The sequence below is a fragment of the Aquila chrysaetos genome, chromosome 8 (genome assembly GCF_900496995.4).
Source record: "Aquila chrysaetos chrysaetos chromosome 8, bAquChr1.4, whole genome shotgun sequence".
In the NCBI taxonomy this organism is placed as follows: Eukaryota; Metazoa; Chordata; class Aves; order Accipitriformes; family Accipitridae; genus Aquila; species Aquila chrysaetos.
This window is the reverse complement of record NC_044011.1, coordinates 37,790,002-37,813,156: the sequence shown is the minus strand read 5'-3', so window position 1 is coordinate 37,813,156 and position 23,155 is coordinate 37,790,002. Positions and strand designations below refer to the sequence as shown.

At 45.3% G+C, this 23,155-nt stretch overlaps 1 protein-coding gene across 11 annotated transcripts in view; it reads left to right on the top strand.

Moving 5' to 3' along the window:
- The first annotated feature begins 224 nt into the window (after positions 1-224).
- The window catches only part of KIZ (kizuna centrosomal protein), a 62,213-nt gene continuing 39,282 nt past the window's right edge, over positions 225-23,155 (top strand). For 2 of the 11 annotated variants that reach the window (XR_005932981.1, XM_030021875.1), the window contains exons 1-4: positions 10,107-10,254; positions 15,798-15,860; positions 17,410-17,566; positions 22,931-23,023. Coding sequence is in view for 9 of the 11 variants with exons in the window: in XM_030021875.1 (XP_029877735.1) it covers positions 10,166-10,254; positions 15,798-15,860; positions 17,410-17,566; positions 22,931-23,023 (402 nt within the window). In the remaining 2 variants the exon portion in view is untranslated. Of the gene's footprint in view, positions 244-10,106; positions 10,255-13,034; positions 13,136-15,797; positions 15,861-17,409; positions 17,567-17,617; positions 19,086-22,930; positions 23,024-23,155 lie in introns of those variants that run through there. The other 9 variants (XM_041125297.1, XM_030021865.2, XM_030021870.1 and 6 more) reach the window with 8 other exon arrangements.

The window sequence follows — 23,155 nt, the reverse complement described above, 5'->3', positions numbered from 1 at the left end:
ACCACCACCGCCACCCCCCGCCCGGTCTTTGCAGGAGGGCTTCGGGGGAAAACCCTGACTCTTCGCCGTTGCCGCTTTCCCTCTCCTCGGCGCAGCCGCGGTTTGCCGGCGGTGCCGGGCACGGCGGGGGCCGACCGGGGCTGGTGCCTGCCGGGGAGTGGGGGGGGAGGCCGGGGGTGGGGGGCTGACGCCGTTCTCGCCGGCGGCGTCTCGCTGCGGAGGAGCCGCCGCGCCGGAGCCCAGGTAAGGAGGGCGGCAGGACCCTGCCCGGGGGGGGGACGACCTCGGAGGAACGGGAGAAGCCGCTCCGATGAACAAACGCGCCGGTGCCCGAGCCCGTTCCCTTCGGCGGGATGCGCCCCGCGCCAGACAGAGGTCCTGGCCGCGGGTTTGCTTAAGGAAGGGGGGTGAGGGGGGGGGGGTGTTCAGGCAGGAGCTGGCAGGGCTGCCCGCCCCCGCGCCGAGCCCCCCCGATGCTCCTGCCTGCGGGGCAACCGGCGAAGCACCGCTGTGGGGAGGCGCGGGGAGCCGGGGAGCCGCGATCCCCCCCTCGCGTGGGGCTGGGAAAGGAAACCCGGGCCCGGCCCGGCCCGGGGCTGCCGGTTACCGATCCTCCATCGTTTCCCCCCGAAAGCCCAGCCTGTCGGGCGTGTTCCCCCCCTCCCCGCCCCGCGGAGCAGCTTTGGGGCTGCTCTGACCCCCGCTGCCCTGGCACCCTCCCCGGTTTCAAGCCCCGCAGCACACGGCCAGCCCTCGGGTCGCAGAAGCCGCTGCCCTCCGTTACTGAGGGTCATTGTCGGTCCCGTTCACCCGGCGGCGCTGGAAAAGCAGCGGGGATGAGCCCGAATGGGCGCAGCGTTTGGCAACGCTCTTCCGGAACGCCGCTGCGCCTCCGGTGTGTGAAATACCCCGGTTTTCCAAGGGGAGCGAGCCTCCCTTTCGCTGGGCGTTACGTACCCGCGGTACCGAAATGATAAAATCGCCAGAATTAAATCACTCGGCGGAAACGACGGCGGAAGAAAAAACAAAAAAGAGACATGAAGGCGGTAAGCAGGAGGAAGGGGCGAAGCGAGCGGGACCTACCTGAGTCCGCTCCGGCCGGGCCGGCGGCGGGCACCGCTCGCCCGCTCCGGTGGCCTCCGGCGGCTGCAAGGCGGCTGCAGGGCTCGCCGTTTGTTCGGCGATCGCCGCTGCAACGGCGCGGCTCGACATCACCCCGAGAGCCCTTAGGAGCCGGGGTGAGAACGCGGGGGGGGGGGGGGCGTTCTGCAGCGGCTCCCGAAAACGGCACCGGCGACTTCGCCCGCCGGGTGCGGGGGATTCTCCTCCGGTTGCTTGCTTGGAGCGGGGGGGGAGTGTTGGGTTGCTTGGGTTTTTTTCTTTTTTTCTCTCCCCCCCCCCCCGCCCTTCTTTCTTTGTAAACCCCTTCGCCCAGGCTGGCGGGGGCGGGGGGCTCGGTGTGGCCCCGGCCCCCGGGGCGGTGCGGCGAGCCCGGATTTCACCCTGGCCTTCGGATAATTGCTGCGTAATTGCTATTAAAGGATCGGGCGTTGACGGCAGCGCCGGGCGGGCTGGTAGCGCGTCCCCGGGCACTTCGGGGCGCAGCAAATAAATGCACTTCTGGAGAGAAAAAAAAAAAAAAAAAAAAAGGCGAGCGAAGTGTATTAATTGAGCGAGAATAAAGGCTTGCTCGTTAAAAAGTTTACTGGATGGTTGCAATCGTCTGTGCTGCTCGGGGGGGGGTAGGCAAGAACTTGCCCTCCGATGTGGAACAGGCGAAGTTACTCCGGGCAGGGCACTGCTGCACAACGGGGGGACACGGACACGGCGGGGGGAGCGGCTGGAGGCGAATGCCCAGGGCCGCGTTGGGATGCCCACGCCCCCCCCCCCCAGGGTCTGGTCCACTCCTGATGGGAACAGGGCACCCTCCAGCCCCGCGTATGGGATGTGCGGCTGCAAACGGTCAAACATTGTGGCCCTTGAGCCTGTAGGTCAGCCCAGAGCTTTACCGTCCCACCTGCCCACCCAGCTGACATCGGCGCTCTGTCAAAAGCAGAGCCGAAACGAGTTTTCGAGCACTATCTAAATGCACTGTTGGAATATTTTCCATTTCTTCTCAAGCCCTTTCGCCAGCTTCTGCTTCAGGTTCCTATTCGAGTTTGGCACGATTCTTTACTGTTGTGTGTACTAAATGGAGCGCAGAGCCCGGCGGTGCCGAGCAGACATGGTGTAATTAATTTAATAGTCTTATGCTTGTTCTTCTGCTTTTCAAATGAATGAACGGTGTATATGTATGGATCCCTTAATTCATCACCAGGACAATCTTTTGCACAGGACAGGGAGGAAAATGCTTAATAAATGACAGAAAAAACAGCACGGTGGTTTGGGACAGGAAGTGAGAAATACCATCTCCACTTGAAACTGGATTTCAAAGAAAGAGAGAGTTCAGAGAAGCAGCGTATAGTTATCACCCCACGTGAAATTTGGCCTGGCTCTGCAGGTAGCACTTGCTGAAAAACAAGCCGGCTTCTCCAGCACTTTGTAGGGTCCAGATGTTCGGCTCCAAACCTCAGGCAGAAGTAAAAATAAAATGGAGACAGCAACCAAACTGCGACCAGAAATTAGTTCAGGTTTGCACATGATTCTAGCTCAGGGGGAATGCGTTTATTTTCCATATATGCTGCCACTGCCGTTTTGCCGATTTGCTCGCTTTTGTTTTGGAGTCACTGATGACTTGCAAACATTCATGCTGAAATACAAAGGTCTTTAACGGGGTTTAAATATTTTGGTTTACGGTAGTGAGGGATTCTCGGGAGACTCTATGTTTGTCAGTGTCCGTCTAAAGAGCAGCATCTCGCTGTCCACGCCGTCATTAGGAACAGCCGTCGGATCTTATTTCCCTTGCCCCAAACAGCACTAAACTGCAAGGCTCGCCCAAGTGCTTCCCTTTGTTTCAAACCCTTGTAGCTTGGAGCACTTGTTGAACCTGACGACAAGTGCATCAAAGTGGCTGACAATTATGAAATAAACAAATATCATTTGAGGCATTTTTGAGCAGACTCCAGTAATACATAGATTAGCTTATTGATGTCGTTATCGTATTGAATATTATTCATACTTCTGATATTTCTGCTGCGCAGCAGCATTCCCTGCTCAGTAAACATCATATTATCTCACTATGCAAAAGGCTTCATTAATCAAAACAGACAATAGGCCAGACACTCTCCCTTTGAGTCTGGGGTTTTGGATCTTCCAGGCTTTTTACCTTGTCTGCATGCCTTGTCCCTGTCAACGCAGAAAGCAACTCTTCAAAACAGATCGCTATAAAATGTGGTGCTAAAAGGACAACATTATCTAATTCAGTTAAAAGAATTTCCCAGTTATTTTATATTTTCCCTTTAATTTTTCATGACTTGTAGAGAAAAACTTTTCAGTATTTCAGTCAGTACGTGAGATTACTCCACTCATTCGTTAAAATACTAATGAAAGAGCCCGATAGATCTCTGTCCTTTAAAGCAGCAGCGGCAGCGTTAAGACCAAGAAAGATGGGAGCCGACTGGCCAACCTGTGGTTGCGCTGCCTGCCTCACTCATTGGCGATGGGGAATGGCTGGTGGATGGGGAGCTGGGAATAACGTGGCCATGAAGCTGCTGTTCTCCAGAAAGAGGATCCTGGCAAAGACACGGCACGATCTCGACTTGGTGCAAAGGGCCACACGTTGAAGGCGAGGTAGGCCACTTTAGTGGCTAGGAAAATGTTTGGGTGCAAAATCTCCCCTTTGCCTCTGTAGGCTCACTGCAGCATCACGAACGCACAGCTGTGCACTTCGGGCGCGGGTGCAGAGCAGGCAGTGAGACACTGGGGCACACAGAGAGTCGTTCGTTCATTTGGCGAGTTTGGCAGAGGCAGATTTGAACCCCGCAATGGATGTTCTCCATCCCACGATTTGTAACGAAGTTGAACTCTTGGCGGCGGTGGTCTGCGACGCGTGGCAGGCTCTGCCTCGCACCGGGCTATGGCGCGTTGGGTCGAGCTGCAGCCTGCACAGCGGAGTAACGCTCCCTGCTGTGGGACCCGAACGGGCAGTTGTGGGATTGATTTTGGCTACGTACTTGTGAGCCATCGTCTTCTTCCTGCTTTCTTTTTGATTACTGCGGGCCTGAACGAGACATTCTGTGATGATCCAAAATAGCACAAAATAGTCTTTCCCGCACAGAAATACATCAGGACTGTTTCAGATTGAGCAACAGAAATTAAAGCAGTGGCTGTGCAGGGCACTCTGGAGCGTAAGGCACAGATGATTTCAGAGAAGACAGGAATTGAGCCTTTTGACGGTCTGCGGTGAGTGGTCTCATTCAAATTCAGCCTCTTGTCTCGCATCTCAGAAAACCTAAATTCAGTTCTCATTTCTCCAGGGACGGGGAAACTCAACACCGTCAATCTCCTCTTTCCTCTTCAGACAACAGCAGACACTTAAATGGAGACTGGTTAATTCCTCGTGTCTACATCTCAGAAACAGAAGTGACTTTGAATTATTGGGAAAGCAGAGAGACCCGCAATCTCCCAGACATCCTCTGCAGATCCTTGGCCTTGGAAAAGCCTGAGTCAGGTCACACCTGATCCCTTCTGGTCTTGGAGCCTCATATGCTGCTTAGGAGACTCGAAAAGCACTTGGAGGTGGCTGGAGAGGAGGGACGCTTCCCGGCAAACCTTCTCTAAACTGGTCCCCTCCCTGTGCCACGGCATTCCTGTTGCTCATTAACAACAAAGAGCCGTAAACAATGGCATGTGCTTGTATCTAAATTCTCCAGGATTAATTCAAAATTCATTGACAATTACTAGAGACTTTTCAATTATGTCAATAGGCTTTGGGTAAGGCCCTTACATTCTTAATAAACATTATATAGTTTTAAATGCTCTAGTCTTGTTCTTAAGATTTTTACTTAATCAGCCATTATCGTTGGCTTCTGTGTTAACAAGTTCTTGCGGGAGGAACTCATTTCACCTGTCCTGTCGACAGCAAAAACCACCTTCTTCAGTAAGACACAGTATTTTCTATTTATGCATCGGAAACGAGTAATAATAGGTTGCAAGGAACTGTAACATTTAATAAAAGCATTTTATTACATTTAAATTTATTAAAATTTAAACATGAAATTCAACATGTTAATTACTATTTCCATGCATTGACACTGACAGTCGGAAATGGATCCACACAACTGCTCTGCTGAGATATGTTCACTGCTGTTATTTGCTCTTTGATTACTAATGTATTATTAGTGCTCTTCATTTGGGACTTGATTCATTAACAAAAAGACTTACATGGGCATTATGTAAATTTTTTTGCATGTCTTTTACATAGCTACCAGGGTATGTATTATGAATCTAATTGAAAAAAAAAAAAACAAAACCAAAAAAAAAAAAAAAAAAAGAAAAGAAAATGTATTCAGTTCTGTCCTGACTTGTGGGCAAGCTCTAGCTAAATGTACAGTCGCTCTCAGAAATCACATCAGTGCAGAGAGGAAAAACCTCTTTTCAGTACATCACAGTCTGTGTTTCTGCAAACCCCTTTCCAGAGAAACCACGCACAAACCCCAGCCTGCTGCGTTTCAGCAGAAATAGCAAAATGGTGGCAATGAAATGTTCAGGCTCTCTCATATTTCTCATTCGCGTGCCTGCTGTATACATCGGTGCTTGCAGCTAAGCGCCCCTTTTGTTTTTATTCAATGATTTCTCTTTAATGCTTTTGAAGTCGTGATTTGGTTTATTCTAATCCAGACGTTGTCAAGCAATGTTTGTATTTCTCACGTTAAGTGAAACTCAGCTAAAATCAGAGAGGGCCCTTAATCTGTAAAAGCTCATCATTATTGTTACGGCAGCAGTGCGGGAGGGGGTACAGTTATGCAGAGGCTAGTGGGGGGAGGCTTTGTCCCAAGACACCCTACACGAGGACACCGACAATTTCTGCTTTATATAAAGAGTTTCCCGTCTTTCTGGGACCAAGTGGCATCCCCTCCATTTTCTGGCTTCAGATCAGAGGCTGTGGCAGACAGTCTGCAGCAGGGACATACCGTGCGTGGGTCTATCGCTCAGGAAAACGGGCAAACCCCGTGACAGCCATCTCTGATAGCTGTAGCCAAGGGCCGGCAATGGGTGAGAGGGGAGAGGCCACGGGTCAGACAGACAGATGATTGGTGGCACCTGGGAAGAAAAAGCACGGAGCGGGTCAGAGATAAGCAGGGCAGAAAAAACTGCGGCAGAGCTGTTTGGGAAGATCCCAATAGTAGAAGCGGCAGAAACGCACGAGTTTTAACTCCAGTTTCCCTCCCGCGGCGTGAGCCCACTCCACCGCAGGCAGTGGGTCCTTCCGCAGATGCAGCTTCAGGCTGGACCAGCCCCTTGCGCGGGGCCGCAGAATCCATCGGGCTCTGGCAGCCGGGAAGGTGCCCTGCAAACCACCACAGACCTGCGGCTGGGCGCAGCGAGGTGATGATATCCTTAAGCGTGGGGACACAGGGTGACAGCTTGGCCCCCGAGCCTTTCACTGGAAGAGAGCGACACAGGCTGTCACTGGAGGCGTGCGTTGTCAGTCCCTCGCCCCCTTTTTTTCCCCTACAAAGACATATTCTTTTTCACTTTCTTCTCTTTCTCTCCTCCCTTCTTCCTCCCGCAGGTGGGCACCCTGCGGCCAGATGCTCATCACAGTGAGGTGGATTCTGCACCTTCCAGGGTACTGCTACATCTCCAGAGGAAAGCAGGATGCTAAAGGCACACATGGTTTCCTCCCTAACTTAAAAAGAGTGTGTAAAGCTGTTAAGATTAGTGCACATCAATCCCTGCATTTGAATCAAGAGATACTTTTCTTTTGGCGGCTATTGGGGAAAAAAACCCATCATTTCATTCAAAGTGTATTTAATAAGACAGAGGGAGACAGATTTCTTTGACAATTTTACAGCTCTTATCAGATTACGTTAAAATTAAATTAAAACAATCTAAAAGAAGTGTTAAGTACTGAAGGGAGAACACAAACAAAACACTCCTCTTTGTAGGCTTTCAGGGCTGGGGTACTGATGTTAGTTATCAGGAATGTGAGTAATAAGATTATTCTTGAGTCAATTATGAGCCCATCAGTGTCAGCGCGGGGGATCGCGTCGCACGCCTGGTACCGCAGAGGGTGAGCACTGAGACAAGGGGTAGAAGGGCAAGAGGAACAAAGTGGGAAACATACTGGGGGGACCAGGCTGAGGCTCCTTGTTTCCTAATTTCTTGTTTAATAAAACACCAGGGTGTTTCACCCATTTAACACCACCAGCCCTGCCGATTACCCCAGCCCCTCCTGGCCCCTCTTCGCCGCCGGGACCATTTTGCCCCAATCTTCTCAGTTTTGTCACCACGACCCCCAGCGCTCCCTCCCGGCTCCTCCCCAGTTAGAGGACCCTCCGCCAACCCTTGCCCATTTCCCGGGGGTAAGAGGTTTGAGCAAGAGATGCTGTGGGAGGTGGGCAGCCTGTCCAAGCGCGCACCTCGGCGGGGAGACGCGGAGCAGCCCACCTCCCCCTCAGCAGCAGCTCCCCTGCAACGGAGCGCCCCGGAGAGCTCTGCCCCTCACATTTGCTCCGCCGTAGTCCACAATTAAAAAATAAATACCAGGGTTGGAAAGGTCCACTGAAGAAATAAACTGTGCAGTCCTATGAACCTCACCTCCCGCGCTGAGCTGTCAGGTGGAGATCAACCCCTTTCAACTGAAACTTGGGAATCTTGGTTTGGGAATAAGGTTTTCCAGTATGTAAATATAACGTATGCTCGTAATTTTAGATAGCACTAGAAGCGTTTGAAAGTTTTGATATTATTTTAGCAAGCACAAATATTTTCGAAAGCAGTTTAGTCTTCCAGAACCAAACCTGGTATGTCACTGGTACAGGCTTAAGAAAGCCAGATTCTTTGCCTGTTTTGAAAAATAACAAATCTGTAGTATATGAAAGTGTTTTCTTGTTCAAAGGCCATATAGCCTTTGACAGTTTTCTGCATTGACAATCAGCGATGCATTCAAAATATGTGTCAGCCCGACAGAGCGCATTTCATGGCTGACGTTCTGAAATAACAAGTTTTTAGTGTCTCACCTCGGTGTCAAAGGGGAGACTATTTTTTTTTTTGACGTAGATATTAGCAATGAGAGCTGTTAGGAGGGACCTTCTGGGGGAAAAAAGGCAATTTAACTATGAAGCAACCATGAAAACCCTTTTATTTCTATTTTATCTGCCCCCATGACTGAGCAGGAACATCATGCTGATACAAAGGCTCTGGAGAAGTCTTAGTACTACAGGTAACCCTCAAGGAGGGCAGGGGGATCGTGTCTGCAGCTGAGATGCCAAAGCTCCGGTTTTTTTTCCCCCACAAATTTTTAAAGGAAAGGGCAAGCTGTGGTGGAGCTGGGTTGCAAAGTCAGGATCTGGGGAAAAAATGCCCAACTGTGGAAGTTTAGGCAAGCTCAGACCCAGATTTCACCTGTCGGTTCTCATGAAGATGTGAACTCGTGCTGTGGTGGACGTCTCCATAACACGTCTTTGCTTTCAATAAGCAGAAGAGCAGGAAAGAACAGTGTGTCTTTTATTACGAGTGTTTTTTATGTGAATTCAATAATAAAAGGCTCCCAAATCTGCAAATCCTTTGCCTGTGCGTTTTCTTGAGTAGGTAAGCTCTTACATGAGCTAAAGCCATCCATATCTTATTGAGCCATTTATTTATAGTGGATATGCAAAGGCTAAGCCAGACAGCAGCTATGGTTATTCAAGTGACAGAAGCTAATTTGGGGACTGTTAAGTACCGCTACATCAATTCAGCAAAGCTTTTTACTTTACATTTAGATTTGGTTTATCCCAGTTTGAGGATGAGGTTGTTGAAAACCACTAGGAACGCTGTCGCATGACACCGAAACCTGGCAGAGGAGCCCCGACCCGCAGGACGGGGCCACCCCCGCGGCAGCCCAGAAGCTCATCCCGATGCTCCTGAGCCTCCCAAACCCCCGGCGCTGGCACGTGGCTTGAGCCGTGTCCTCAGCCGTGCCATTACTCTCGCAACTACAGCTGATGCTTTCACGTGGCAGTTGTCGGGCAGAAGTTCTAATGAAGGGTAATTATGATGATGATCTCGTACTAATTGTGTACTGATTGCTGTTCTAATTATGCTTAAGCATTTCATAGCTATCCGCAATTTTGTCTATTGATGTAGAGTTTCTTCTCCTTAAAGTCAAACACTCTCAGGGTATTTGAACTTTCTTTATTGGGGCACTGGAATTTAAGCACTAATTTGGCAGCTTCCTTTCAAAGGGACCTGAGTTTTTATCTGAAAATGAAAAAAAAAAAGTGTTTTTCTTTTCTACTTTGTTGACCAGCTGGAGATGTAAACGCAGGGTTTGTCAGGGCTGGTCCAGTGCTCGCTCAAGGCGGTGTGGCTTTTTCCACTGACCGATGGATTTTGGCGAGAGGACGTTGACGTGCTCTGCCAGCTAGACAAAGGGGCGATTCAGAGAAGGAGGAATCGGGGACTTTTAGTCTGATGTTTGATTGCTGTACAAATGGAAAGAGGCCATTTGCATTTTCCGGTTAGTTTTTCCCTGAGAAACACGGTGTGCAACCAACTCAGTAAAACCAACTATTAAAGGGGGGGCCCTGTTACCGCAGCTGTTCAGCAGCTCCCCGTTATTTTTGGAATTAACGTCCTGGCACCTTGCAGAGTCCCTATTTCCCCGCCTTTTCCGGGGACACGGAGATCGCTGCCTCGCCCAGGGCTACCGAACAGGCTGGGGCCCAGTTCTCCTCAATGCCCGCCCGGTGACTCGGCTGGGTGCCACAGCCATTGCAACTACTGTAGTAATACCTAAATTAACAGGTTTAGTAATACGCCTCCCTGCCGTGGCTGCCGGTGCGCGTCTCTGTACGTACAAGCACGCAGCGGGCGGCTGCCCCGCCGGGCGGGAAAGAAGGCGGGAAGAAGGAAGGCGGGACGCCCCGGCCCCGCCCCGGCCCCGCCCGCGCCTCAGGGCGGCGGAAGACCCCGCCCCCGTCCCCATGGCAACGCGCGCGGGGAGGGGAGGGGCTTCCGGGGCGGGGCCGGCGCGGTGCACGGCGGGAGCCGTCGCTTTGGCCACCGGCGTAAACAGGGCGGCATGAGCGGGCCCGGCCCGGCGGCCGTCGCCGGTTCCCCCCGGGCCTGCTGCGAGGGGCTCGGCGGCCTCCTGCGGCGCCTCCGCGACAGGTGAGGGGACCCCGCGCCCCCTCCGCTGCGTCCCGCTGCCCGAGAGCGGCGGCGCCGGGCCGGGCCGCTGCGGGCCTCCGGTGAGGCCTCGCCCCCCTTCCCCGGCGGGGCGCTGCCGTCGGGAAGGGGCCGGGAGGGGAGGGCGGCACCCGCGGGTTCCTGTCAGCTTCTCCCGGGCGCGCCCGCGGGCCGTTCTCCTGAGGGGACCGGCCGGCGTGGGCTGGCTCCTGGGTCTCTGCCCCGGGGCGGGGGGAGGCGGGCTCTCGCCTTCCCGGGAACGCAACAGTGCTGCGCCCCGGGAGAAACGAAATGGGGTTCGTGGGGTGGCTTGGGGCGATCTTTACATTAGGGGGCTTTCTCCGGGGAGGGGGGAGTAGTCTGAGGTCCCCAGCAGCGTCTCAGAGGGGGCACTTCTGTCACCTCCTTCTGCCTTATCATCTTCCTTCGGCCGATTACGTGCTGGCAGAGGCGTGTGTACTGAAAGCTGGCTTATTGGTAACGCCCCATTTCGATATTTTCCCTCGTTGTGCTGTACGATCTCCGTATTAGCCTGTTGGGTGACTTCTGAAAGCGCCGAGGACCTCTTACCCCTTGTGTGAGAAGTTCTCCTGCAGCACTTCTGGCAGCATTTACAAAATTACTTGTTACTTCAAGTAAATAATATGGATGCTGGTATTCCAGAGCTGGCTAGTTGATGAACGGGTGTGTACAGATGTTTCCCTTACAGGCATCTTTTTAATCTTTAAAAAAAGTTATTGTAGGTGTTTCAGTTTGTGGGTGTTTCAGGGGGATCTGACTTCAGGAGAAAAGCAAGTGTAGGTGGTGATCCAAGCTTTCTAAAGGGGCTTTGGCCTGAGGGATCTCAATCACCGGTCAGTTCCTCTGAAGCTGTGCGCAATTAGTGATGCTCCCTGCCTGTTACTCACTGCAATAACCACAGTAATTGGTGTCAATTAGCGTTTTTTTTTTTTTCTGGCCAGAGGAAGTCTCTCGAGATCATTTGTGGTATACTGTTATGAAGTTGTTTTCTAAGCAGTACCTGTTTTCTGTCTAATACAGAAGACTTTGATTTTCTGGGTCTCATGCTAGCTACAGTACTGTATTAGCTGTATACATTAGCTAATACACACAGTTAGCAGAAATAACACCACCATGGCCGTGATAATCTAAACTTGCATTTAGATACTGCTTTGACAAAAACGCTGTGTATATCTTCACTGATATACTGTTCTGGTCTGGAAGACCACTGGCAAACAAAACAGGACTAATTTGCTGTTTAAAAGACTGGATAAGAATATACACAGCATATTTTTATTGTGTAGAAATTATTAAAGATGTGGGCCCTAGATATGGAAGACACTTTATCTAAATTGTGGTGTTAGAAAGTGCGAGGAGAGGGCAGATTAAAATCTGAGTGTTCTAGACGGTGTGCTGCTTTGAACTATGTCTTTACGTGCAGATATCCCTCGTGTTAGGAGTAGAGATGTCTTGCGCTTCCCAAGAGCCCGGTCTGCGTGAAGTTTGGTCACCTCTTGTATAGCCTCTCTGTTGTCCGAGCTAGGGCTGAGCTCATGCTGCAGGAATGGACTTCCCTTCTTCAGCTCCTCTGAAACCTCTGGGAACATCATACATTTCAGACATCAGCTCCTCTAATTCAGTTGGACCAAAAGATTCAGGAGTTATTTGGGGAAGGGGCATTACAGGCAGACAGACAGCATGATTGTATAAGCTGTGCTTCCTTTGGAGACCCAGCTTAACAGGTCTTGTGATAATAAATAGATCTTTTCTACCTGGCACACTTCTGTTGTGTGTACTTTAAAATACAAGATAAAAAATGTATTTGCACTTGGTGGTGTTGACACAGAAGGAGTAATTTTTATGCCAGAGTGCAAGTTGTATGCTGCTGTTGCCTCTGGGAACGGTGCTGCAGAGGCAGTTGCCTCTTCAGAATTTCTCGAAGTGATACCTTTTATCTAAACAACTTCTTAAAGTGAAAAATATAAAACCTTTTGTTAAATCACTGGAGCTTTTTAAGCCCCGCTTTGGAATTCTGCACTGATCTAATTCCAAGTCGCCTGTTCTAGGACCTGAAGTACCCGACAGCTGTTTCACTCCTGACTGCAGTCCTGCTTTCAGTTTGCAGTTGTGCTTAAGCAAACAATGAGCCACTACTAAGCAGCCGTATGTGCAAGGGCTTGAATATGGTGGAGGAAGCTGCTGCTTGGTTATGTCCCCCATCTGACTCTTGGTGAACTAGAAGGGAGTTCTCATGAATATTTCTTTTCCACCTGTTCTCATAAATCTGTTTTTTCCTTAAGTGCTTGAGTTCTGAAGTGCTTGAGAAATTAGCCACCAGATATTAAGCTTCTGATAAACAGTCAGCATGGACTGCCTTAACGCTTGTGCAAAAACCCCATAACTGTACCTTAAATTCCATGTTAGACTTTATTGGATGTACTTTATTTCTTAATGCTGGTACTTTGTCCAGTCTGAATATAAAAATTACTGCATGTGTAGGTCCTTGTACACTGGTCAGTGGTATCTGTGTTGTGGGCAAAATTATAAAGAATTAGGTTTGAGGTGTCTAAGATAATAAGTGAGATGGGGCAGAGAGTTTACCTTCTGTGTTTTATACAGACCTGACCATGTTGTGATTACTCAGCACTTAATCTTCGGTGGTTGCTGGTGAGAAAGGCAGTGTTTCAGCGGTGTGGGCAAGGGAGTAAATAAATTATATAGTTAAGTGCTGTACTTAACACTGTGACTAACGTTGCAATTAGCTTCGCTTTTCAGACAGTGAGGCCTGATGCTTCACGCTAAGGGTGATTTGCAGTAAACCTGTACCAGTACTGAGATGTCCTGAGCAGAGGATGTAAATCAGGTAGGATTATTAGTTTCAGAAATATCTGCTGGTATCAGTTGTATGTAGACAATGGTTCTAAACAGGCCCCCTCTAACCCGCCCAGGGGACCAGCGCAGTTGCTAAGGCTTGAGCAGGCTCTGGCCAGGCTCCAGGCTAGTAAGGTGGATGCAGCTCAGTGCTCAACAGTTGATTTAATGTCAGGCTGATGTAGAAAAACAACTGTAAAAATAACATTTCTTACTTTTATGGGAAAATTGCATTGTGTCCAAGTGTTGCGCAATTTTCTATGTACTTATCTCAACAGGGTATCATGACAGGAGTACTGTTATTCCTACATTATGGATGCGGAACTGAAGCACAAAGAGACTAAGGCCCGGTATCTCAAAAAATACTGAGGCATCTTAGTCCTGCTGGTTTAAATGGGAGGTGAGGGATCAAATATCACTACAGATCGATGCCTGGTGAAATGCCAGAGATTAGAGAGAGCTTGTGGCTGACCAGGGAATTTAATTCTGCTCTCAAATCCCAGACTAACACTCTTTCTGTGTAGACTGAAGGTTCAGGGTTGTTTGAAAATGAGCTGCCGGGGTCCTTAAAAAGTTCTGAAGTGTGCTATTTTTGCCCATTTAAGAAAAAAGTTGATAACTGACTGTTTGCACCATTTTAACCTAATGCAAAACTGTGTGAAGAAATAAAATTTTCAGGCAGAGGGCTTTGGTTTTTTGTGTAAAAAAGGAGGTGGTGGTGCAATGGAGTGGCCAGAATGATCCCTGTACTGCTTCAAGCTTCATTTCTGTCACCGACACAAAGAAACTGTGCTGGAACCTTGGCAGAACCTGGGCAAGCAAATCTACAAGTAAAGTCTTGATTGCCTCTAATTCAGTGCTTGGATGGGGCTGTGTTGCAAACCAGCACAAGCTGTGTGGTAACCATTCCAGGCATCCATAATGACGATGCTCAAATGCTGAGAGGTTCTTACCTGATGTTTTCTATACTGCTTTGTTTTGCCTTGAGAAGACCTTACTTATATATTCATGTGCTGTCTAAATAGCTGTAGCAGACTAATGAATGGGATACTGAAAAACCACGCTGGTAGAAAGGAAACGATCTTTCAGGAGCTAAGGAATGTGATGTTCTACCTGTGGTATCAGAGAATGAGGAATAGGATTGGAGCCAATGGCTGTTTGCATCCATCGGCTTTTACATCCATCAGGATATCGGTGTTCTTTATTGAGTCGTGAAAATTACTTCTAGAAGTGTAAAAACAAGATCTTGAAATCTTCTTTTGCTTAGCTGTCCATCATGTAAAAGGAAATTGAAAGGATGAGATCCCAGATGAAGCGTGGCTTTTAAATTGCATACATGACATGAAAACCTAATCTTGTTTCAGACAGTGGCAGGATCAGATGGGCAAAATGGATGCCTTGATCTCTCAGACTAAGAAGCAGAAAGGGTTTTTTTCCTTGCTTTCTTCTGTGCAGGGCAACTGGGAGGAGGCAAACGTGTGTGGCTATGACATGGACGCGTTTGTAGGGGAGTGCACAAATCCATAGATAAGCGTGCCTAGCCACATGGGTGCATGCAGTCTCACGTATCTGCCCATATCACTTGCACGTGTACAGCCTTCCTGGCTAATAAGAATTTGAGATTATTTCTTAATAAGCAACTTGGGGTACTTGCTTTGATTGTTGCAGGGTTTGTAATGTGAACCTACTGGAAGCCTCTGTCTTATCAATTGATTATTCTAATTTTTTTGCTCATGGGATGGTTGCTCATCTTCAGATGCAATTTGTAATCATTAAATAACATCAGCTTTACTCTTTGCTCTTCCTGAAAATAGATTCTCTTTGAAATAGATTGTAGGTGAGGTATGAAGTTCATTCTTAAGCAATCTGATCATCCCCATGGGCCTATAGCCTTGCATTGCTTTTGGCAGATACGTATGGCCCCATAGCATTTTCACAACCATAAGTATTTTTGATGGTTACTTGTATTTGTTACCCTTTAGTAAGTTCTGGCCAGTAATGGTAGCATATCTCTAGATGTACTTGCCTTTAATGCATAAGTGTGAAATATGTACTTGATTTTAAGTTCAAATTGTTAAATAAAATACTTGGATAGCACATTGGGCCTGTAAGCCGGGGAAGAGTTGGGATTTTTTTGAAATCTATTTTTATGTGTTGATACATCCTATGAGAAGTTCTGGGGAGCTGTCCTTTTGAATAAGTTCAGCAGAGTATTTCCTGCATTGAAAGTGGACTGCTGTTGGACTTGGAGTGGGAAGAAAGGGAGAGATGAACTCATGAACTGCCAGTCCCAGGGTTAAGAGCCCTTCCTGGAGCTGCTGGAGAAGGAACTTGAAACAGCAACTTAAGCTGGGCAGAAGTCTCTGGCTTTTTGGTGGTCTTGTGTGGGTGTATACATGTTCAGGCATCTCTTCCCTTTAAAACAACCTAGCTCTCCTAGAGGAACAAAGAGAAAAGTAAAAGCTCTGAGTTTTTTTTTTTTTTTTTTGTGATAAGCTTGGCTGGCAGATCAATCTGTAAGACTACTGATCTAGCAAAAATGTGCTCTCTGCTCTGAAAAGGTTATGCTCTGTAAAATGCTTGCTTTCTTGCATTTTGAGAATTTAAATTGTGAAATAGTTTTGCCTTACTGTATGTTGTTTGTTTTCTTCCAGTGAAGCCAAAAGGCTGGAATTAGAAAGAAAACTGATGGAATACAGGAAGTCTGATGCATACCTGTAAGCCTATTTAAAAACTTTATAAGCCTATTTAAAAACTTCTTAGAGGTTATTTTAGTTACAAAGACTTAGGTATCATGGAATGTTTTTAGAATGTTATCTTGAAGGGGTTTTTGATAACAAATTTATATTTGTATGTTAAGTGTAATGTAAGATTCATGTCTCCCAAGTTATTGATGAAATAACTTCAGCAGTAACATAACTACCTTATTCTATTAATACAGAATTGTTATTATCTTAGTAATAACTAACATGCAGGTTGGTTTTATGCAACTTTTACAAAATCACTGTAGCATAGTTTGTGCTAGAAAGTCCTAGGGTCTTATAAAGTCTGAACGTTTTAGGAAGTCCTAGAGGATATTCTAGGTTCTGGGCCTGCTTCTTGGATTGTTTCTGCATTATCTGTTTAATGCAAATTACATATACAGTCTGTTTTAAAAAACAACAACAAAAAAAACCCAAACAAAAAAAATCCCAAACCCTAAACAACAAACCAAAGCAAAAAAACCCAAACACCAAACAACAACAACAAAAGAGGGCTGAAGTGTGTCTCATCCAATATTCTGTTCCTTTCCCCAGATGTGTTTTGTAAAGCTCATAGAGGTGACTTTTCGACTTTTCTGTCTTGGCTCAAGCGACTGAGGGCTAGGTGCAGTAATGGCCAATCCCTTAGGAACAACTCTTCTGAAAGAGGGCCTTTAGATTAGAAAAAGGTGTAAATTAAAGAAAAAAGATGCCTGAACGGGTAGGGAAACATCACATGTACTTTGTTTTTTGTTTTTATTTGATGTTTTTTAATCTAACAGGTTTTGAACTGAAGTTTCTCTGAAAATATTGGCAGCTTGGGGGATTTAGGTTGCAATTTCACTACTGATTTAAGCAGAGCTGTAGGCAGATTGAGACCAAAATATGCTCTTGACTGCCCTTGGTTCACATTTTCCCTTTGTTGGTACTAACACTTGTGTGGCTGCCCTGTAATCAGAGAAGAAAATAGGTCAGGCTGAAAGTGAATCTCTTTTTTGGGTGGGTGAGAACTGGTTTAGCTGGATTACTCTTGGCCTAATTTGCCACGTGGCCACATAGCAGATAGTATTGGCACAAAAAAGAAAGGCTTGGAGTGAGATGCCCCTTTCGGTGGCAGCATGGATTTAGGTTGGCTTAAAGCAGTTGTGAAACCGCAGCGTTAATGTGACAATTTGTATGACTTTCAGAGCACGTTCTTCTAAATGCAATTTTCATTTTGATTTAATGTGATATAAGTGACTAAAACATAATCCATTTAAAACAAATTTACAAGCGTTTAATAATAGACTTATCCTTTTGAACACCCAAACCCCTGTTTAAATCTGAAGTTATATAGCAGACATCTGTCAGTTGTATAATGTAGCTTTGGACAGTTGTGCAGAAGAATGTGTCTACTCCTTTTTGGGGGACTAGGGGGGCAACTCCTATGTAAGTGTTAGTATGTCTGTGTCTGAGGAAAAGTGATTGCAATAGATGCATTTGTTTTATTTTCATACCCTAAGTACAGTTTCTTTTTCCCCTGTAGAATGAAACTAAGATACATGAAGCTGAAAAAATACCTGAAAGAAATAGATGAACGACAAAAAGGAGCTCTACTGCGAAACCAGACCTTTCTAAAAGAATTCGACCAATTTGAAGCTCATATGAAAACTTCAAGTTCAGAGATGATTCAGAAGATGGAAGTAACTTTCTATAAGACTTAATACGTTAGTGTTTACTGTTATTATAGGGTTGCTAAATTGGCTTTGTCTGAGTATTATGCACATGAAGACTTCAGATGTTAGTGAAACCTCATTATATGTTTTAGAGTGCTTAAAGTGGTAATGTTTGGGAATTTGAAATGAACCCAAACTCTGCTAATATATGATGTAATAGACCCTACTGTAGCTGCAGGGGTAGTCAGCGACACTTCACAGAACTCTACATTTGGTCCACAGTGAAGTGCCCTGTGCTTCTGAGTCTCTTGGAAGCAAGGGAGAGCTGAGATCAAAAAATGTGGAAATGGATCATGTGTCTGGGGTGTTAGTGATAAGATAATAAACCAGTGATATCTAGGTTAGGACAAAAAGGTGGCTTGAGTTGTAAAATGTTCATAGAGACTTTGTTATAAAACAGTATTTCAGTAAGGCTTTTATTACATAAAGTACCCACATATATTTTGTGGAAGTCATTTCAGGACATATTTTTCATGTTGCTGGTGTGAACACCCTAAATAGCCATAGTTAGTCTTGCCCCTGCTTATTGCTCCATCTTCATCAGCAGAGGAAGTGTAAGAGTAAATAACTTCTGTTACAGCAGATTATTGCATTTGAACTATCGGGACTAAATCTGAGCTCAAATGAGGTCACAGTTCTATTACTAAACAATCAACTAGCAATACTTGAACAGTGCTAAGAGAAAAAAACCTACTTCCTCCAGTATCCTATTGCATCAGTCCTAACTTTGCTGTTGGTAATGTTTTTGCATGTACTCAGAGAGATTTGATTCATCTGCCTTCAGAGTTGGGGAAGTTGTGAACTTTCCTTCTGGGCTGGTAAAGCCAAGCCCAAGGAGTATTTCATTACCTTGTATGCTTGAGCTGTGTGTCATAACTGACATGGTAGGAGTGTGGTAGTACCAAATAACCACTTTTAAAAGAGCCAATACCCTATAGAATATACTTCTTGTTGTCTTCTTTGTAGCATCTTTGTTATCAAAGATGACCCCAAGCATGCTGCTCTTCCTCATAGCCTTGACTGGTGTCAGCTCAAAGGTCTACATTTGCAAAAGGGATCTTATTACTGACTTGACTGAATGTCATTGGTTTGAGAGCTTGTGCTGGGATGAATTAGCCTTACAAAAGAGGCTGTTGAACTAATACATGCCTGTTCTGTTTTTAAATGACTAATTTCTTAAAAATTACCACAACAGGTAGAAAACATGCATAGTCACTACATTTTAAAAGGAAGAATAAAAGCTCTCATGAGGACAAATGAAAGTGACAGTTCAACAACTACATTAGCCATCCTCTGCTATTTGTTCTGCCTGTTTCTGTTGTTTTGGTCTGTGATTCTCATTGTGGAAACAGTTGTCAAAAGTCAGCTTGACTCTGCAGTGTTTTCCTTCTGGAGAAAAGTATTTGTCTTCTGGCAAGCCCCTACTAGAATATCTCTCCCTGTGATGATTAGAACTGATAACTAAATGGGGATTTCTGTACCTCCAGTAAGTAGTCAATCTACCTTAATATCTTAAAATAGTATGGGAGAAAAAAGTTGTGGAAGTAAAAAAAACCAAAAACATTTATAGTAGATCCATTTCTGTTGAGATAAAAAGGTCAGTTACCACTAAGCCTGAAATGCTATGATTTTTTTTTTTTCCCCATGCTGAAGTAAAATTTGATGATTCTCTTAATTTTCCAGTCTTTCAAACCCTCATTTGCAAATGTGAACAGACTTTTTGCTTTTCCTGTTTAGCCCTATTGGGGTAAATGGCTTCAGTCTTTTCCTTATGGTTATGTATCAGTAATGCTATTTGTAGGTTTAAGAGTTGCATTTGTATTGCTTTTTTTATAATTAGTGCAGAAATAAGATGAAACTTATACTAGTAAATAGATTCTTAAATCCATATTTAAGGTTATATAATAGGATTTTTTTATCATAACTCATGACTGAAGTACTTTCAGTTTAATAGGCTACTATAAGAAAAAGCCAAGCTTTGAGGATTTTGGAATCATATTAATATGTTGTCTTGCTCTTCACTGAAGAACAGTTTGGGATGTTGCAAAATGATGTAGTTTGGTAATGATCTCAGATGTGCTTGTGCCACTAATACATGGAGTCAGATTTTGGGGGAGGTAAAATCTGGGAAGGAAATATATTTATATCTGTTTTCCAAGAGCAGTAGCATTCTTCAGAAATATTTGGCAGGGGCTATTTCTGTCACTCTGCCACTCCCGTTTTTAACTTGCTGGAAGAAAGGAGGGAAGGAAACAAATTAGTTGAGGCACTTTAAGCCCCTGTGATGTGGTACTGACACAACACTTACTCTTGTGTGGCTGTCTAGAACTCAGTTGTGATTGTTTTTTATTTCTCCGAAATGCAGTTTGAATTACAACAGGAACAGTGTTCTACAGAGCGTACTGTTCCCCCCTCTGTCTTCTGTTCAGGGGCACACAGAGCTTGATCTGAGACAGTAAAACTTAGACTGGGGTCCTCTTAAAAGGAGGTGTCTGAAAAGCCAGGGTCCAGTTTCCAGAAAACGTGAACTTGCAGCAGCACCCTTGGGTGACAGTGGTACAGGACTGAAAGAAAAATGTGGGGTAGCTGAGGTGCTCAGATGCAGCAAGTATATGAAAAGAAATACGTAAGTACTTCTGAAAAAAGCTAAGAGGAGGAAAGAATCAGACTGCAACATAAAAACAGGGGGAACGGAAGGGGAAAAAGCATAAAATGATGTAGAAGTTTGAAAACAAACAAGCAAACCTTACTGTAAAATAGTTTTGGAAACTTTTCTCTTAATATGCTCTGGAAACACCGCACTAGGAAGTGTTATTAGAGCTTAGCCTGAAATAGGGATGTAGAGGCAGTAATGTTTGGTTTTGGTTTTTTTTTTTCCTACTGTCTGGTTTGGCTTTCACTAGCTGCATCACAGTAAACTGCACAGTATGCAGTTCTTATGTTAGAAAAGTTCCTTTCTTTCAGCAGATAAATATATGACCTGAAGTGTGAGCCTTTGTCCTTTCTAAAAATCTTTGGTCCTTTTAACTATGGATGTTAATGTTAATGCAGTGTCTAGTCCGTTTTGAATCCTCATAAGCCTTTTGTCAAATCAGTATTATATGACAACAAGCCCTATACAGTAATTTTGTACTGTGGCTAAAAAAAACCAACCAAAGAAAAAAAAAAAACCCCTAAACTTTATTGTTTTAAAATTAGTTGTCTTTGATTTCACTGAAGATCTCCTTGCTTTTTTTATTAAGAACAACAACAACTAGCTGGCCTCAGACAACTCTCCCCATGTTTGCTGTAACTTGCAATGTATTAACCCTGCATTCCGTTGTTCGTATGAGAGTAAACAGTCCCAATCTCTGCTTTTCTCTGCTCATGTGGAAGATTTTTATGTATGGGATTTGAAATGGGGTGATGAGGCCGGTTTGTGTTGATGAATGCTCCCTCTGAAAGGCTAGTAGGTTTGCAGGTCCGTTTCCTATTAGGGAGGTGCTGTCCTTGACTTCAGCGTACAGAGTGGGTGATTTGGGGGGGTGTTAGCTGATCTCCCTGCCTTTGGAAGTAAGGAAGCTCTCTGGAAAAGATGCAGCTATCTCTTATGGTGGCAATTGATTTCCACTCTAATAAACCAGTGGGCTGGCTAACATCCCATGGTTGCATACCCACATTAATAAATTCCTCGCACAACTATAGCCCAGCTAGTGCCTGGTAATTCTTTTAAGCCTGTTGGGTCTGGTGACATTCACAAAGCATCTTTTCCTTGCTTCAGCTTAGTAACATACAGCTAAGAGACTGTCCCTGGGGGGGTGTGTGTGTGTGATTTTTGCCCCCCCTTTCTTCTTTTTTTCCTTTTTTAATTTTTTTTTTTTTTTTCATTTTTATTTAAAGCAGAGCAGGACTGGGGGTATGTTGCGATGCTAGGTTTCCCCTGTTGTTTTTAAGGATTATTTTTTTCTGAGCAACCCTAATGCACGCCAGTTTGACTAGTGGTAGGTTGTTACACTGGTGTGAGTCAGTTGTGCCATGGGTTGATCTGCATGCAGGGTTTTCATTCATTGCTTCCATTTTGATGTTTCTATGCCATCCATTTTATTTTTGCCCAGTTAGGCTTATTTTTTTCTGAGCTGTCGAACAAAGCACAGATTACACATCCCCTATGCTACAGTTATGGAAAGCCCCCTTGTTGTGGATTGCATAAGAATTATGGAGCATGTAATCATTTAATCTATCATGGAAGTACACAGAAAGAAATTATTACTATTTTCTCCTTTTTTTCATAGAGAGAGAATGCCCTTTAGGGGTGCTTTATCATAACTATGTCCACAGTTTATTATATGGCTGTAGCTCACAAAACTTCTTTTGTTTCTGAAAGATTCACTTTTTTTCCCTGTGTGTGTCTGCAGTTTGTTTAGTAATTTTTGGGAGTATACGTACATTCACTTAATATTTCAGGAAAATCCAGTAGTTACATTTGAGTTTATTTTAAGCATCTTTAATTCTCATGTGGTTAGTTTTTTGTTTCTTAAAATTTCATGTTTACAATTTTATGAACAGCTTCTATTACCTGGGAAATAGCAGACTTGCTGAATGTACCATTGGAGTGAAGTGCAGAGCTGGTTAAGTTAATTGTTTTAAAGATTTATTTTCATGCATATTGCCTGATGCAGAATAGGTACTGAAGTGCTTTCATTCAGGGCCGATGTAACTTGTTATTGGGGTTTACAATTACTAACAAACAGGATTAATTATAGGTGCTGCATGTGCTTGGCTTTTAAGCAGTAGTCCTCCTATGAATGCATTACATTTGGTCAATTAAACAATGTAGTGGAGGTGAAGACGGTTTATGCAGTTGTTTGTTAGTAACACTACAGCAAGTTGCCTTTCATGCTGGGATGCTCTTTGTAACATCTGCCATATATTTTTCCTTATAATAGCTCAATGAGTTGTAAGATGATGTATGTAAAACAAATTCTAAAGCTCATTTCATCCCAAAGCCGCGGAGTCATTGTCTGGTTACAGCAGAAATAATTTGGTGTTACAAATACTAGTTGGGATTAAATAAATTTGAGTCAACAAGTTACTACTATTTTGTAGGATTCTAAATTATGTGAATGAATAAATGTGTATTAAAAACCTGCAGAAGATTGTGTACACAGGCCATGTCATTTGTTCAGGGGGGCTGAAAAATTAGGAGAAAATGGCTCTTCAGATATAGTCTAAGTAAAAAATGCTGCTGGGACATTACATTTTAAAGTGCACAATTTGCAAAGTAATATTTGTTGAGTTGTGGTTTGGGGTTTTTGGCCTTCAATTTTATGTAATGGATTTGTTCACATTTAGGCATGGTATGGAAGAGAAATTAAAAGCATGTTATTACTTCAAGAGGGTAACTTGTCAGCAGAAGGTGACATGGAAGAAGAATACAACGAGCAGGTAATGTGAAAGAAGTGGGGGGAAACGTGTTTTATTACATTGATGTGCTTTCCTCTCAGCTGCTGCATGAAGAGGCAGGCATTGCTAAGCAGTCTTTGCGTGGGGATTTTTGTTGTGGCATTTGTAGTGTGA